Source organism: Scyliorhinus torazame, chromosome 17 (assembly GCF_047496885.1).
Source record: "Scyliorhinus torazame isolate Kashiwa2021f chromosome 17, sScyTor2.1, whole genome shotgun sequence".
In the NCBI taxonomy this organism is placed as follows: Eukaryota; Metazoa; Chordata; class Chondrichthyes; order Carcharhiniformes; family Scyliorhinidae; genus Scyliorhinus; species Scyliorhinus torazame.
Genome location: NC_092723.1, coordinates 59,874,831 through 59,889,950, shown reverse-complemented (window position 1 = coordinate 59,889,950; position 15,120 = coordinate 59,874,831). Strand labels below are relative to the sequence as shown.

The window sequence follows — 15,120 nt, the reverse complement described above, 5'->3', positions numbered from 1 at the left end:
TTTGCAGGTTGGCATACTCAACCTGTTTGGCCGAGTTATGACGGCACCTTCCTTGGCCATTAAATCCTGGGGTGGGACTGGAACCTGGAGTTTCTGGCTCACAGGCAGGGATGCTACCGACTGCGCCACAAGACCTCCAGCAATGCAAACGGGAGCATAAAATTACGAAGAGACATACAGTGATAGACACCTTGAGTACACAAAACAGTGGCCGATGGATTTGAATGCAGGTGAGTGTGAGGTCATTCATTTTGAACCAAAAATAGATAGATCGGAGTATATATTTTTTTTAAACTTTAGAGTATCCAATTCATGTTTTCCAATTAAGGGGCAATTTAGCGTGGCCAATCCACCAATCCTATGCATCTTTGGGTTGTGGGGCCGAAACCCACGCAACACGGGGAGAATGTGCAAACTCCACATCCGGACAGTGACCCAGAGCCAGGATCGAACCTGAGACCTCGGTGCCGTGAGGCAGCCGGGCTAACCCACTGCACCACCGTGCTGCACCAGACTCTGAGTATTTTTTTAAAAATAATTATAATTTAGGAGCAGGACAGTCAAAGGAGATTCAGGGGTCCATGTCTACTGAACACTAAAATATAGTGGTCAGGTACAAAAAAAATCTAAAGGGCTAATAGAGATATTCATCTTTATATCTAGAAGGCTAAAATATAAAGGGAAGGAAGTTTATCGACAGTGTACAAATCTCTGCTTGCACTATATCCGCAGTACTGCGGCACTGCACCGTAGAAAGGACAGACTGGCCTTGGAGGAAATGCAGTGCAAATTTAGCAGAAGGTATCTCGGGCTCCATGAATTAAATGATGAGGACAGATTGCATAAACTAGGCTTATATTCTCTGGGATGCAGAAGATTTAAGAGGTGATCTGATTTAGGCTTTTAGCATTTATTTAAAAAATTGATAGGTTACCAAAGCTAAACTCTTTCCACGGGTAGGAGAGACTATGGCATGAATATATAACCCTAAAATCATTGCCAAGGCCATTCCGCAGAGAAGTTAGGAAATGAACAATGGGTGGTAGAATTGCAGACCGACAAAAAGCAGCTCACTGACTAATTTTATGTCTGGGATGAACAGATTTTTGCTAGCCAAAGATATTAAGGGGAAATAAACAGCAGGTATACAGGGTTCGGACACAACATGAGGGTCTGAATGATCTATTCCACATTATAGGTCACCACTGTCAATTTTGTGTCATTTTGAATTGTGAACATCCATATTAAGCACTCGGAACCACGGAGGAGATAAAAATAATTTTTAATCATCTGTATTTTCTTTGATATATTCAGAACAGTCTAGTGACGTGTTTATAACTGTGTTGTTAACTATCCAGTACAGCAGATGTCTTTTTGCAGTTGAACTGCAAAGTGACATACATTGACACCCCAGGGGCAAGATCCTGAATTGGGCCTCTGATGTTCCTACATCGTATGTTCCCAATTGTACCAGTGAGGGTGGGAGGGGGATGGGATTGACGAGTTGCAGCTTTCTCACCAGTCAGCAACTGGATGATGCTCACGTCTGCCTCCTAGTGGCTTCTTGCTGCAGGGCCAGTCAGGAGGTTGAGCTTTAGTAACAAATAGAAGATGAGAATTTCAGTTAGGAGCTTTTCATTGAAGCTTTAAAGGGGCTGTTACAATTTGGGGAAAGAAATGATCTGCCTGGTTCTGTAATGCTGTTGTTTTGCCTTCAGACTAAGATGTCACAACAGAAATAACATTGCATTGTTTGATCAATATAATGTGCTCAATATTGCAACCTCATGTTACATGAAATGCTTCTATCCTGATTGTAGAACTGAAGTGTTATTTGTCAGGGTGTATTTATAAATTTCAACACTTTAATAATAACTTTTTATATCCTTTTCTATCCTGTCACAATGCAAAATATGTCAAAACTTATATTTTCGATTTGGAAGTAGTGTCTTGGATTACAACTGACTGCTATTTCCTTCAGGTTAGTGTGAAAGATTCAGTTCAAAAATGTTCATATTGTTGGACTTGATGCCACCTACTGGTGCGGCCTCAGTTTAAAAAAAGCTTCAATCTGTGGGCAGAAGGATCGCCCATAATTGGGCAGCGAGTTAACTTCAGACTTTTTGTAACATGTTAAATACATTTCACTGGACCATCGAGTTATACAACTTTCCCCAGCGAATCACGGCACCGCTCATTTATAATTATTCTTCGTTCCTCTTCCCCTCCCCCCACCCACTGATGTTGTATGGATGGGGAGTGGGTTTGTGTCTGGTTTTCGGGCGATTGTACAAAGCCACTCCGGTTTCAGTCTCCGAATCTGCTCACCCCCAAGGATATATGATCTGTAAATCTGTAACATTGCTGTTACCAATGTTTCCTAGTGCTGTTTGGCAAGTCTGCTTATGCAGAATGACTTCTGGTCTTTTGCTGTATTAAAGCAATCACTCCACCCCCAGTAAATAATCTTTCATGTAAATTAATTTTCAAAAGAAAATAGTGGCATTCATAAAGCATTAGTGTGCCCCCAAGTGCTTTCTGGACAATTAAGTACTTATTTTTTCCAAAGCAATGCAGTTGCTGTTGTAATGTGGAGCCAATTAGTGTACAACCAGTTCTCGTAAACAGCAATGTGATAAAGACCAGATAAGTTATTTTAGTGTTGGTTGAACGATATAAGTATTGGCCAGGAAACTGGGCACAACGCCCTGTTCATCTTCAAAACACTGCCATGAGATAGAAATAGAAAATTCTGGAAAAAAACGGCAGCTAAGGCAGCTTCTGCGAAGAGAGAGAAACAGAGTTCACGGGCACGATCTAACGGTGGCGACGCGCCCAAACGGGAGCGCGATGAGGCCGATAGATTCTGGGAGAAGTCTTGGATTTCCAGGGTGTGCAGCATTGTGTTTTTCGATCAATGTCCTGGGGTCTCTAACATCCACCTGAGAGGGTCGCATGGGGCTTGGGATTAAAGATTTTTCTGACAGATAGCACGTCCGACAGTGCAGTACTCCCTCAGGACTGCACTGCAGTGTCAGTTCAGCTTGTGTGCTCATTTGTGCACTGCCAGCTCTGTAATTTGGTGGGACCAACAGTAGAATATTGGACAAGTTCTGTTTACCACTAGATGGCATCCGATGAATATACTTAAACCAAACTTTAAAAGTCTCCAATAAAAAAAATATTGAAATAGATTATAATTTTAAACAAGCCTTGAGCGGGCTCCTACAGGATTTCTCCCAGTGTTATTCTATATAACATATCGAAGGCATCCAGGATCGCCCCTTTGGGTGACTTTCTAATGCCACTTGGGATTAAATTCTATGAGTGAAAACTGAACATGTTCATCCATCCTGTTATTAAAGGGAAACAGGGGATCAAACAGTCAATGCGATGCAGGGCTCCGGCTACAAATACCTACTATCTTGGTATTAATTTAGTTCAGATGTGGAATGATGTCCAAAGGCTGTTCACTAGCATCATGGAGCGTGGGGGATGGGGAAAAGAGAGAGGTGAATGGGCCAGGCCCAGTATTCCACAACTAAATAATCTTAGTACAGTAATCAGGATCAATGGGTCAGAACACAGTATTTATTGAATGCCAGATATTTGGGAGCACCTTGCAGAATGGAAGAGAGTTATTTATTTAATGAAACACACAGTTGTCACTTCCTTTCTTATCCCAGTAAAAATAACACTTACTGGATGTGCTTTATCTATGAAGGTCAATAATAACATCTGTTAATGTAGTAGCTTCACTCATACTATGATTGGGGGGGAACCATTCTAATGAACCTTGAATGCCTTTGCCAAGGTCCATCAGAATATGAGCAAAAGGAACAGGAGTAGGCCACTCGGCCCTTTGAGCTTGCTCTATCATTCAATAAGATCAGGGCAGATCTTCCACTTTAACTCTTCCTTCCTGTCGTATCTCCTTTATTCCCTTCCTACTCGAAAATGTATAACTCTCTGTTGAAATAGTCAACAACTGAGCATCTAGAGCCCTCTGGAGTACAACATTCTGTGGGTGAGAAAGGTGGTGTTAGAGTCCAGATATAACAAGGTGAAACCACGGCAAAGGTTCCCAAAGCCGATAAGCTCAATTAGCCCACAAGTAGCATGGCACAATGGGTAGCACTACTGCCTCACAGCGGCAGGGACCCATGTTCAGTTCCGGCTTTGGGTGACTGTCTGCGTGGAGTTTGCACCTTCTCCCCATGTCGGCGTGGGTTTCCTCTGGGTGCTTTGGTTTCCTCTCAGTCCAAAGATGCACAGGTTAGGTGGGGTTACAGGGTTACGGGGATAGGGTGGGGGAGTGGGCCTAGGTTGAGTGTTCTGTCAGAGGGTTGGTGCTGACTTGATGGGCCAAATGGCCTCCTTCTGCACTGAACAATTCTATGGTTCTATCTTCTCACATATTCTGGAGGTTATTCGAGTAATGCTGGGAATAGACTGCCCTCTTGTCCATGATCAATGTATGGTACAGGGAAATCTGACATAAGGGACGGAAAACAAAAAAAAACAAGTTTTCTTTTCAAAGATTATTAATGATTGCTGGGAATGGTGGTTAGCACTGCTGCCTCATGGCACTGAGAACCCAGGTTCGATCCCGGCCCCAGGTCACTGTCCGTGTGGAGTTGCACATTTTCCCCGTGTTTGCGTGGATCTCACCCCCACAACCCAAGATCTGCAGTGTGGGTGGATTGGCCACACCAAATTGCACCATAATTGGTAAATTTTAAAAAGAAATTAATGATTGCCAATAGTTGTTAAAGTACCAGAATATTGAGTTTAATGTGATTTATGTTTCTTGGATAAAACCAGGGACAATTTTTAATTACCCTGAGCATTTTATGTAATTCTAGAATTGCACGTTGACTAGAAGGATAGGGTTAAAATACGGCATCACACTAATGCTTGTTCACTTCTAACATTTTTGGTCCTTACCCTATGATCTACCGTAGTTCCTGCTTTCAGACTCAGCGAGAGTCCATCCCGGCGTCACTGTCCATGAAGAGCAACTTCACCAGAATCCCGGAGTAATAGGGTCCAAACACCATCCTGTTGTGGTGCAGTACACGACTGAGAGTGCAGCCAATCTCCTTCAGCTCTGCCTGAATTGGTGCAAGCCCCCCTGGGAGAACATGGAGGCATTTCTGTGGACTGGGAAAGTTGAGAAAACCCTTCAGGTATGAGTGGATCCGCCCACCTGCAGATAGAATGTTGGACAATGAAAATAGTGAAATAACAATACAATGGAGTCAGCAGAATAGGGCCGAGATAGGCGTAGTCTAGCAGACAGTGCAGGAGATGATAAAACAAACTATAAATATTTTCAAGTCTGAATTGTTCTCAGTTAATATATGAAACGGGTTTCTATATAAATTGTGGAAGAGGCGGGTTTAATCGAGGCATTGTTCAGGGCATTCGATGATTACTTGAACAGAATAATGTGCAGGGAAAGGCAGGGAAATGGCACCAAGTCATGGGGCGGGATTCTCGACCCCAAAATCGGGAACGGCAATTGGGCGGAGAATGGCTCAAGGGGAAGGGGGGGTTAAAATGGGGAAGGCAGGGAGGGAGGAGGGGGTATGGCAGGGGGGTGAGTGGGTGTTGATTATTTTTTATGTTGCATAATTTTACTTCTGCTTTCATGTGTTTTGTTTTTTGTGTTGTTTATGCAAATTCCTGAACAAAATATATATTTTTTAAATGGTCTCCGATCCACTGACACATTCTCGGAGTACTTGGCTTAGTTTGAAAATTGTACAATGGACTTACCTATCAGGTTCTGGATGACATTGCCTCTCTGTGTAATGCTTCGGATTTGTCCTTTTAAAATGGCTTCTTGTTCACTGGTCAGCGGAGTGCACCCATGTTCAGGAAGTGACTTGTTGACCTCTCTGTATATCTGGTCACTAACTGCAACTAGAATTTCTTCTAACCTGAATATCGTGGAGATTAACAGGAACAACAAAACAGAAATCTTTCAACATGTTTTTAGATGGAGAGGGATATTTTTGGTTAGATCGCGGAACATCTGGGTCGGGATTCTCCGAGCATCCGCACCGCAATCGGGCTCGGCGCGGGGGCGGAGAATGGGGCTTCAGATCCGTGATCGGGTCCGACGCCGGAGCGTGATTCTCCGGCGACTGGAGAATCGGCACCAATCACGCGTGTGCGGTTGACACGCCGCTGGTTGGGGGCCATTGAAAGCGGCCCCCACGGCGATCCTCCGCCGGTAACTACCCGAGTTCCCGCCGGCGTGGTTCACTCATGGTTCCACCCGACGGGCACTCGGAGTGGCTGCTGCGGACACAGTCCGCGGCCGCCCTGGTGGGGGTCGGGGGGATCCGTCACCCGGGGGGGGGGGGGGGGGGCTCCAGGACGGCCAGGCTCACGATCGGGGGCCACTGATCGGCGGGCGCGCGCAATCTGGGTGGGGGGGGGCCTATATTGTTGGGGCCAGCCCGCTGTGTGGCTCCACCATGTTGCCGCCACTGGCGACCGCCACACGCATGCGCGGACCCGCGGCCGGAAGTGCAGGGACCCCCGGGGCCCTGTTGGCCTCCTTCAAAATGGGGAATCACTCTTACTTCCTCCAGGAAAGTCCAGAGTGATTCGCACCCGTTTTCGCACGGGCGTGGGAACATAGCCCCGTGATGAGAGAATTTCGCTCCTGGTTGTCTTATGAGGAAGTGTTGGACAGGCTAGGCTTCTATCCACTGGAGTTTAGATTGACACCTGAGGGGGCTTGGCAGGGTGAATGTGGAGAGGATGGGCGTGATTCTTCCCCAAAATTCTAAGTTAATTTGTGGCGGGATTTTTGGGGAGTTTCCGCCGGCTCTGCTGGCAAGTTCCCCACCGCTATTCAACAACACTTTGGACGGGGTTCCCTGGCCCCGCCCGCTTGGCGATCGGAGAATCCTGCCTGAGTCAATAGACTTTTCCATTGTCTGCATCTCCCCCATGGCGATCTTGCGGCGGGCAGGGCAGAAGAATCCAGCACTTTGTCACTTGTTTGTGCCCTGGGAGTTTCACATCACACTTAGAATTTTCTTTAGCACTGGGGAGCTGAATTCCGAGATCGGGACACCCTATCAAAATGGGGAAGATCGGGCCGACATTTTGATAGGGTGTCCCGATCTCTAAATGAGCTCGTAGGTCCCCCCCACACATATGGGCACTTCCCCCCACCCCCCAAGTGAGGACAACCCCCTATGGGGTCCGCACTCTTCAGGCCTCCCCCAAGCCCCCTTACAGCACCGCCTCCCTTCCAGGACCCCCACCCAAAACCCCTCCCACAGGCCCCTACTTACCTGCCCTGCACACCCCCATCCTTCAAACCATACTCCACCCTCCTTTCATGGGCATTGCTCCCCTCACACCCTGGCCCTTGGCAGTGTCGCCTTGCACTCGTGAACTCTTGCACTGCCACCCTGGCATCCAGGCAGTGCTCCTGCCAGCTTGGGAGTGACAGGTTGGTAGTGCCACAGTACCAGCTGGGCAATGCCAAGATGCCCATGTTCCAGGGGGGAGGGCCAGGGAGCCACGCTGCACTTACCCTGACCATCCAGGTGCCTCTGATGGCCGAGGAGACCCGCCCGGGTGCCATTCCGCCTGGTCCACATGCTGAACGGCTGAAGCCTCGCTGGAGAGGCCGGTGGACCCGGTGTTGCCGGTTTAAAATTGGCTTTCGCGCGCACAGTTTGTCAACACCCTTATGGGCGTGTTTCAGATTCCGACGGAATCTTCCGCGGAACTTGGGTGAATCCCATGAGGCGCGAAGACCGTCGGAAGGTCCGTGAGAGAGCTCACCCGGCATATTCAAACGAGAGCACAACATGGCAGGTGCATCGCGCTCGATATTTCCCCTTGTGGGAGAATCTAGAAGAAGGGATTACTGTTTGAAAATAAGGGGTTGCCCATTTAGAAGGGAGATGAGGAGAATTTATTTCACTCAGAGGGTGGTGAGTCTTTGGAAGCAAAATTTTGAATAATTTGATAGATTATTGGGGGTAAGCAGGATGCAGATTTGAAGTTACTATCAGATCAGCTATGATCTTATCAAATAGCAGAGCACGTTCGAGGGGCTGAATGGCCTCCTCCTGCTCCTTGTTCGTATGTTTGTACCTCTTCAGGATTCAAAATCAAAGTGCCAGCTGTTTGAGGCACTAAAGATCAAAGCTTCAACTGGGTTTGTGACATAGAGACAAAATGGCTTCCAATTCCCCATCCAAATGGGTGAAAATGACAAAAGCCAGATGGTTCTTTAAACAGAGCTAAACAGGAATCATGGCAACCGGGTGACTTCCGGTGGCGGCCATGTGAATGGTCACACACATGGTGGATGTGTCCACGGACCAGAAGTGGGTCTAGAAGGAAGGAGATGCAGGAAAAAGAAACTCTTCATTCGGCACAGGGGAAGATGGTGAAGGTAAAGGGTCAGCCCTACCTACCCAATGGTCGGCGGACCAGTTGGTTGACTTTCTGAATGAAACGTTCTGCCAACAGAGGGGGGAGGCTCAGGAGGGCCTGGTGAAGGTGGTAGACCCGCTGAAAGCGGGGATCGACCGAGTGGAGCCGAGGCTGGAGACCCAGAGCCAGGCGATCCAGAAAATGGAGGAGGCAATGGGGGAGCACGAAGAGCAGCTTACCTCGTTGGCGGCTCAAGGAGAAAGTGGAGGATTTGGAGAACTGATCCCGGAGGCAGAATCTGAGAATAGTGGGGGTGCCGAGGGCATCGAGGGAGCGGACGCAGGCTCTTTTGTGACCAAGATGATGGAGAAGCTAATGGGGGAGGGGGCCCCTGGAGGTCAATCGGACGCATAGGGCGCTTATGAGTAAGCCGCAGGCAAATGAGCCGGCTAGGGCGATGGTGGTGAGGCTGCACCGGTTTCTAGACAAAGAGAAGATCTTGCGGTGGGCCAGGCAGACGAGATGATGTACCTGGGAAGGCAACGGGCTTTGGGTATACCAGGACCTGGGCGTGGAACTGGCAAAGAGGAGAGCCGGATTCAACTGGGTCAAGGCTGCCCTCTTTAAGCAGGGGGTGAAGTTTGAGATGTTGTACCCGGCCCACCTTTGGGTGACCCACTGCGGCAGCAAATACTACTTTGGAACATGGAGGAGGCAATGGAGTTTTTGAGAGACGATGAACTGGCAGGAGAGGGAGGACATTGAACTGGAGGGAATGTGAGGTGGCTCTCCCTGCCCCTCTTTTGTTGTATTGTGCCGGGTTCTTTTATTTTGGGTGATGGCCAGGGGAGAACTTCTCTTTTCTTAGGGGCTGTTTAGCTTTTTCATGGGGTTCTTTGGTGGGAGGCCGGAGGACGGTGGAGGGTGAGTGTACCTTTTTTTCTTCTTTACAGTGTTATTGTTGTTTGCACCATGGTGGAGTGCAAGCAAGGCGTAGGGCAATCAGTGGGGGGTAGGGTGTTTGGCGCCGTGGGCGGGGGCTGCCAGGCTAGCTAGTTCACAGGAGTGCAGTGGGGGGGTGATCAGGTGGTTAGAGTTTTAGAGTGGGATGGGACTGTTGTTTTGTTCAGAGGAGGGAAGGGGGCTGCTGATGGGGATGGGGCAGTCAAAGTGCAATAAGGAGGGAGTTGGTGACAGTGGACATCCGAGGGCAGACCTGGCGGGTTGCGGGACGCAAGCTAAGGGCTGGCCCAAGAAGGGGAATGGTTGATCGGCAGGGGAGCGGGTCGGGGTACCCCCGACCAGGCTAGTCACATGGAATGTGAGGGGGCTGAATGGGCCAGTCAAACAGTCGCGCGTGTCCCCAAACCTGAGGAGTTTAAAAGCGGATGTGGCATTTCTACAGGAAACGCATTTGAAGATCGGGGACCAGATTAGGCTGAAGGAGGAGTGGGTAGGGCAGGTTGTTAATTCGGGGTTAGATATGAAGATGCGGGGTGTGGCGGTGCTAATAAATAAGCAGGTAGCGTTTGAGGTGGGAAGCATAGTGGCAGATCTGGGGGGGGGGGGGGTGGTTTGTGATGGTGACCAGGAAATTGGAGGGGATGCCAGCATTCTTGGTGAATGTTTATGCCCCAAATGGGATGATGTCGAATTCATGAGGCTGGTGTTGGGGAAGATCCCGGGCCTGGACTCGTACCGGTTGATTATGGGGGGGGGGGGGGCATTTTAAAACAGTCATCGAGCCGAGATTGGACGGGTTGAGTCCGTGATTGGGCAGGGTGGCGGAAGAGCTAAAGGGGTACATGGAGCTGTTCGGGAGGGTGGACCCATGGAGGTTTGGGAGGCCGAGGGCGAAGGAATTTTCGTACTTCTCCCGTGTGCACAGGGTGTACTCGCGGATCGATTACTTTGTGGTGGATAAAACTCTGCTGGTGGGGGTGGCCGTCTCGGGGTACTTGGTGATTGTGGTTTCCGATCACCCGCCGCATTGGGTGGACCTGCAAGTGGACTGGGGGGGGGGTGCTCAGAGCCCAAAGTGGATATTAAGCATGGGATTGTTAGCAGACGAGGTGCGCGAGCGCGTAAGGGCTGCCATTCGGGGGTATGTGGAGCTGAATGACACGGGTGCGGTATCGGCTGCCACGCTATGGGGGGGTGCTTAAGGCAGTGGTCAGCGGGGAGCGATATCATTTTGGGCTCACAGGGACAGGATGGAGCGGGCAGAGATGGCAAGGCTGGTGCAGGAGATCCTGTGGGTAAATAGGACATACTCGGGAGGCAGGCTTTTTGAAGGAGCGGCAGAAGCTCCAGATGGAGTTCGGGTTGGTGTCCATGGGGAAGGCAGTGTGGCAGTTGCAGAGGGCCAGTGGTGCAGTGTATGAATATGGGGAGAAGGCGAGCAGGATGTTGGCTCACCAATTTAGGATTTTTATCCCAAAGGCCTTTTTTAGGAAAGTTAACACCCTGATTTCAGGGTTTGTTTTGGCGGGGTAATCTCCTGGGGTAAAAAGGATGCTGCTGGAACAGGGGCATGTGGGGGAGGGCTGGCCCTGCCAAATTTAATGAACTACTACTGGGCAGCAAATATATAATGGTTAAGAAGTGGGTAGTGGGAGAGGGGTCAGTGTGGGAGCGGATGGAGGCAGCGTCCTGTAAGGGCATTAGCTTAGGGACACTGTTGTCAGCGTTGCTGCCGTTCTTGCTGGCAAGGTACTCCACACGTCCGGTGGTTGTGGCAGCCCTGAGGGTGTGGGGACAGTGGCGGCAGCAGCTGGGGTTGGAGGGTGCCTAGGTTTGGACACCGATTTGTCCGAACCACAGGTTTGCCCCGGGGGGGGTGGCATTCTCTTTTTGTGTGCGAGGTTCAGCCTCATTCAATTTAAATTAGTCCTTGGGGCGCATGTTACAGTGGCCAAAATGAGCAGGTTCTTTGAGGGGTTAGAGGATAAGTGTGGGCGGTGCGCAGGGGAGCCCGTGAATCATGTCCACATTTTCTGGGCTTGTCTGAAACTGGGGGGATTCTGGCAGGGGCTTGCTGACGTAATGAAGAAGAAGGTTGTCCCGAGGCCAGATGTGGCGGTTTTCGGAGTGTTGGAAGACCCGGGAGTCCAGGGAATGAGAGAGGCCGACATTTTGGCCTTTGCCTCCCTGGTAGCCCGGAGACAGCTCATGTTGGAATGGAGGGGCTCGGGGCTGCCGAAACCGGGGGGGGGTGGGTAAGTGACCTCGCGGAATTCCTGAAGCTGGCAAAGATTAAGTTCACCTCAAGAGCGTCCATCCGGAGATGGATGCTGTTCATTGACTTCTTCTCGGATAGTTAAGACGTCAGCAGTGGGTGGGGGGTAAAAACAGGGGAAGCAGGGTGGGTGGAGGGGAACGCCATGGTGGGTGTTGTTATTTATTGGCTGTGTGACTTCCTGTTTGTTCTCTTCTAGGTAGGAAGAACTTAAAAATAGGGACAAGGGGAAAAACAGACAAAACAAATGGTAAAATTAACATTTTCCCAAATTGATATGTGTGGGAATAATTTGGCAAGAATTTCAGAATGAAGACAACTTTCCCCTCATGCATGTTTGTAGAAAGGTTTTAGGAATGAGTAAAAATCTGATGATAAATCCAAGCTGTTGGCTTGCGGAACACTGTGGAGATTTGGCAACGTGGTTTAAGTAGCAGTAAGATGTGAAAGATTCTGGGAGAAATCTCCTAAAACAAAACCTCCCAAATAGTGAAAATAATTCCTATTTTGAAACTTTTGTGCAAAACAGAAGAGAAATTCATTTATATTGAAATGTGAAGCAGGGTTTATATCCAGGTATCCATTTTCCCAGGAGTGAGTGCCCATTTTGGTTTCTTTGGTTATCAACACAGCTCGAAAGGTCATTGAGATAAACCTTTAGGCTGGATTTTAGCAGCCCAGAGACAGGAGAGAACACGGACACCTTCCCTCCAGCATGGCATTTACCTTCAGCAGGAGCCAGAGGCCCGAGTTTCTCCAGCAGTTAATTCGGGCAATTAAGAGCCCAAGTAAGGGGCATCTCCCACCCCCACTGGCATTCTATTGTCGGCAGCAAGGGTTTTGCTCCGTGGAGAGATTGCCAGATAAATGTTGGTGGCCTCCCAGCAAGTTCCCTGGTGTCCTCCTTTTACAGTTATTCCATGTGCATTGGAGAGGCCCCCTCAACGGTAATAGCTGTCACCATGGCTATGGCTCTGCCACTTAATGGTGCCTCCAATCCCACCTTCATTGCCAGGGCTCATCTGCCCTGGCTGGTCAACAAAACAGGCACTTTACCTTTGAGGGCATCTAGTCATGGAGGTGCTCTCTCCTTCACCCTGTAGTCTCAGCAATGGCCTCTAACAGTGGCAGTGCCGAGGCTGTTGACCATCTGATTGGGCCAGCAGCTCAGGGAGCGAGACCCAATCCCTAATTGCAAGGCGGTCCCAGAGACAGGCGGCCACTTAATTAGCCACCGCCAGTAGAAGTCCTTCATAGGGTCCCACATCCTGCCAGCGCCTGATCAGCTCCCACTCTAGGCCCTATTGGTGAAACCTCTCCCCTGCTCGAAGAATTCAGTCCATTAACTCTGTTTGCCTCTCCACGTCTGTTGCCTGAACTGCTGGGTATTTCCAGTATTTTGTGCTCTCAATACTGTCCACTTCCTTTACACTCAGTTGGATGATTGGTTTATTAGTACGAGCCGAATTGAGATCTGGGGCACAAACAGGACCAACTCCTCGACAATTCAGAAAAAGATAAAAAGAACCATCAGTGGAATTCTGCGTCGGCAGGATCCTCCGGACCGCCGGCAGCGCACCCACACCCGTGAGTTTCCCGAAGGCGTGTGGTGGCCACAATGGGGAACCCCATTGGCCAGCTGCGGGAAGAGAGAATCCTGCTGCCGGCGGGGTCTGGCGGGACGGAGAACCCCGCCCCAGAACTCTAAAACAGCTGTAGATCCTTCCATTTACTATCTCATTACTGGTAAGCACCAAAGGATCAGGATGTGCCACATTAGTTATCGGCAAGTAAGCACTGGTGAGGTTCAGTTTTGTAACGTTTCTTGATTTTTATGAGACTTTTGTATTCTGCCCTTATGTAACAGGCCGAAATAAGGTAGACAAAGAAAAGCTGTTTCCATTAGCCAATGGTACAAGAACTAGGTGACACAGATTTACGGTTTGGGGCTAGAGATGTTGGGGAAGATGTGAGGAAGACCTTTTGTACACAGAGAGTGTTAATGACCTGAAACCTGCTGCTCACTGGCATGGTGGAAGCAGAGATAATGTATAATTGTCTGGGCACTTGAGGGAACTATCCCATTGGGAGATAGCAGAGGAATGGGAGTGATTGGATTACTCTGTGGAGAATCAGCATGGGCTGAATGGTCTCCTGTGCCTTATTGACTATATATATCCGTGGTGGGCAACCTAGTCTAGTGAGTGGGCCACACGAGTGACCCTCCTTCATCTCAGTGGGCCGCAAGATTGAAATCGGGGCTTGTTCACTAACCATGATTTAACCATGAATACGATTAAATACATTTAATACACGTTGAATATTTCATAAAAGTTAATAGAAAATGCTTAATCATTTACTTATTAATAAAACTGTCAACTTCAAATGGTTAAAAATAAAAGAAATATTTTGCGCGCAGAGAGAAACCACAGTTCTCAAAGCCAATGTTGTGAGCAATCCGTCTGCACCTCACTTCACTAGCCCTTACTTTCTGTATGTACCAATTCAATCATACCAATAGGAAAAAAATTACTTGAATGGAAATCAGCGGAAAGTGGCAACCCTATGCATGGGCATCAGTCAACAAAATGTTTAGTCGGTCACGCTGAGAACCCAGATGAGCCGCAGTTTGCCCACCACTGATATATATCCTTAAGCCTGTCAAACCTCTTGATCAGCATTTCAGCCTTTCGTCTTCCGACTCTGCTTGCTGCACCTAAAACACATCTATAGTCCTGAACAATCACGTATCCTTGTTTTATATATATATGCAAATCCCGTGCCCATCAATGTAGGGCAAACAATTCTAAGGTAAAGTGTTTCAAAGGTTCAATAAAAGGACTGGTTCTCAGCCCGTTACAGCCAACCTTTAGTCATACTTTTTAGCTTTACCCTCCTGAATGCCCGATAGCCCTGAAAGCGAATGAATGTGGCAATGCATTCTTGGTATAAAAGCTCAAAATGGCACCTTTCCTGTGGTTAACTGTCTGCATTTGTTAAACAAAAGTAGAGCCATTGTGATCACCAGATCAGGTGCAGCGGGATTATTAATATACAAGCCTTATCAAAGAAGGTGAGCCAGGATATCAAGGCCTTTGGCTGAAAGTCAGAGAGAATACAGCACTGTGTATCTAAAGAAGGCAAGATTAAACAGCCCAAGCTCAGAAGGATTTCGAGACATTGGGGATGATTGAAAGCTGGAATGTGTTGAATGATGGCGAGGGGGGCCAGGACTGGACATTTAACAGGTGGTTAAATGCTGAAAGGGAAAGGCTGTAGAATTAGTCTTCTGGCATGATGGAATCAAACGGGGTGAAAGGGCCTCCTATTTCCAAATCCACCATTTGATCATGATACAAGAGGACAAGACTGAAACCAGCAATGCTGTACATTCAGCTGTCAGCCTTCCATTTACTGTGAGATAGCGGACCACACATATGTCTGTCTAAACTCGCAGCCGAGAG

At 48.6% G+C, this 15,120-nt stretch overlaps 1 protein-coding gene across 4 annotated transcripts in view; it reads right to left on the bottom strand.

The window, feature by feature from the left end:
* LOC140393895 (T-complex protein 11-like protein 1) overlaps nt 1-15,120 on the bottom strand; it is a 57,884-nt gene that overhangs the window by 3,709 nt on the left and 39,055 nt on the right. For 3 of the 4 annotated variants that reach the window (XM_072480492.1, XM_072480493.1, XM_072480495.1), the window contains exons 9-10: nt 5,782-5,945; nt 4,948-5,209 (exon numbers count right to left, since the gene is read on the bottom strand). In XM_072480492.1, the coding sequence (XP_072336593.1) occupies nt 4,980-5,209; nt 5,782-5,945 (394 nt within the window). In that variant the 3' untranslated portion in view covers nt 4,948-4,979. Of the gene's footprint in view, nt 1-991; nt 1,593-4,947; nt 5,210-5,781; nt 5,946-15,120 lie in introns of those variants that run through there. The other variant, XM_072480494.1, reaches the window with a different exon arrangement.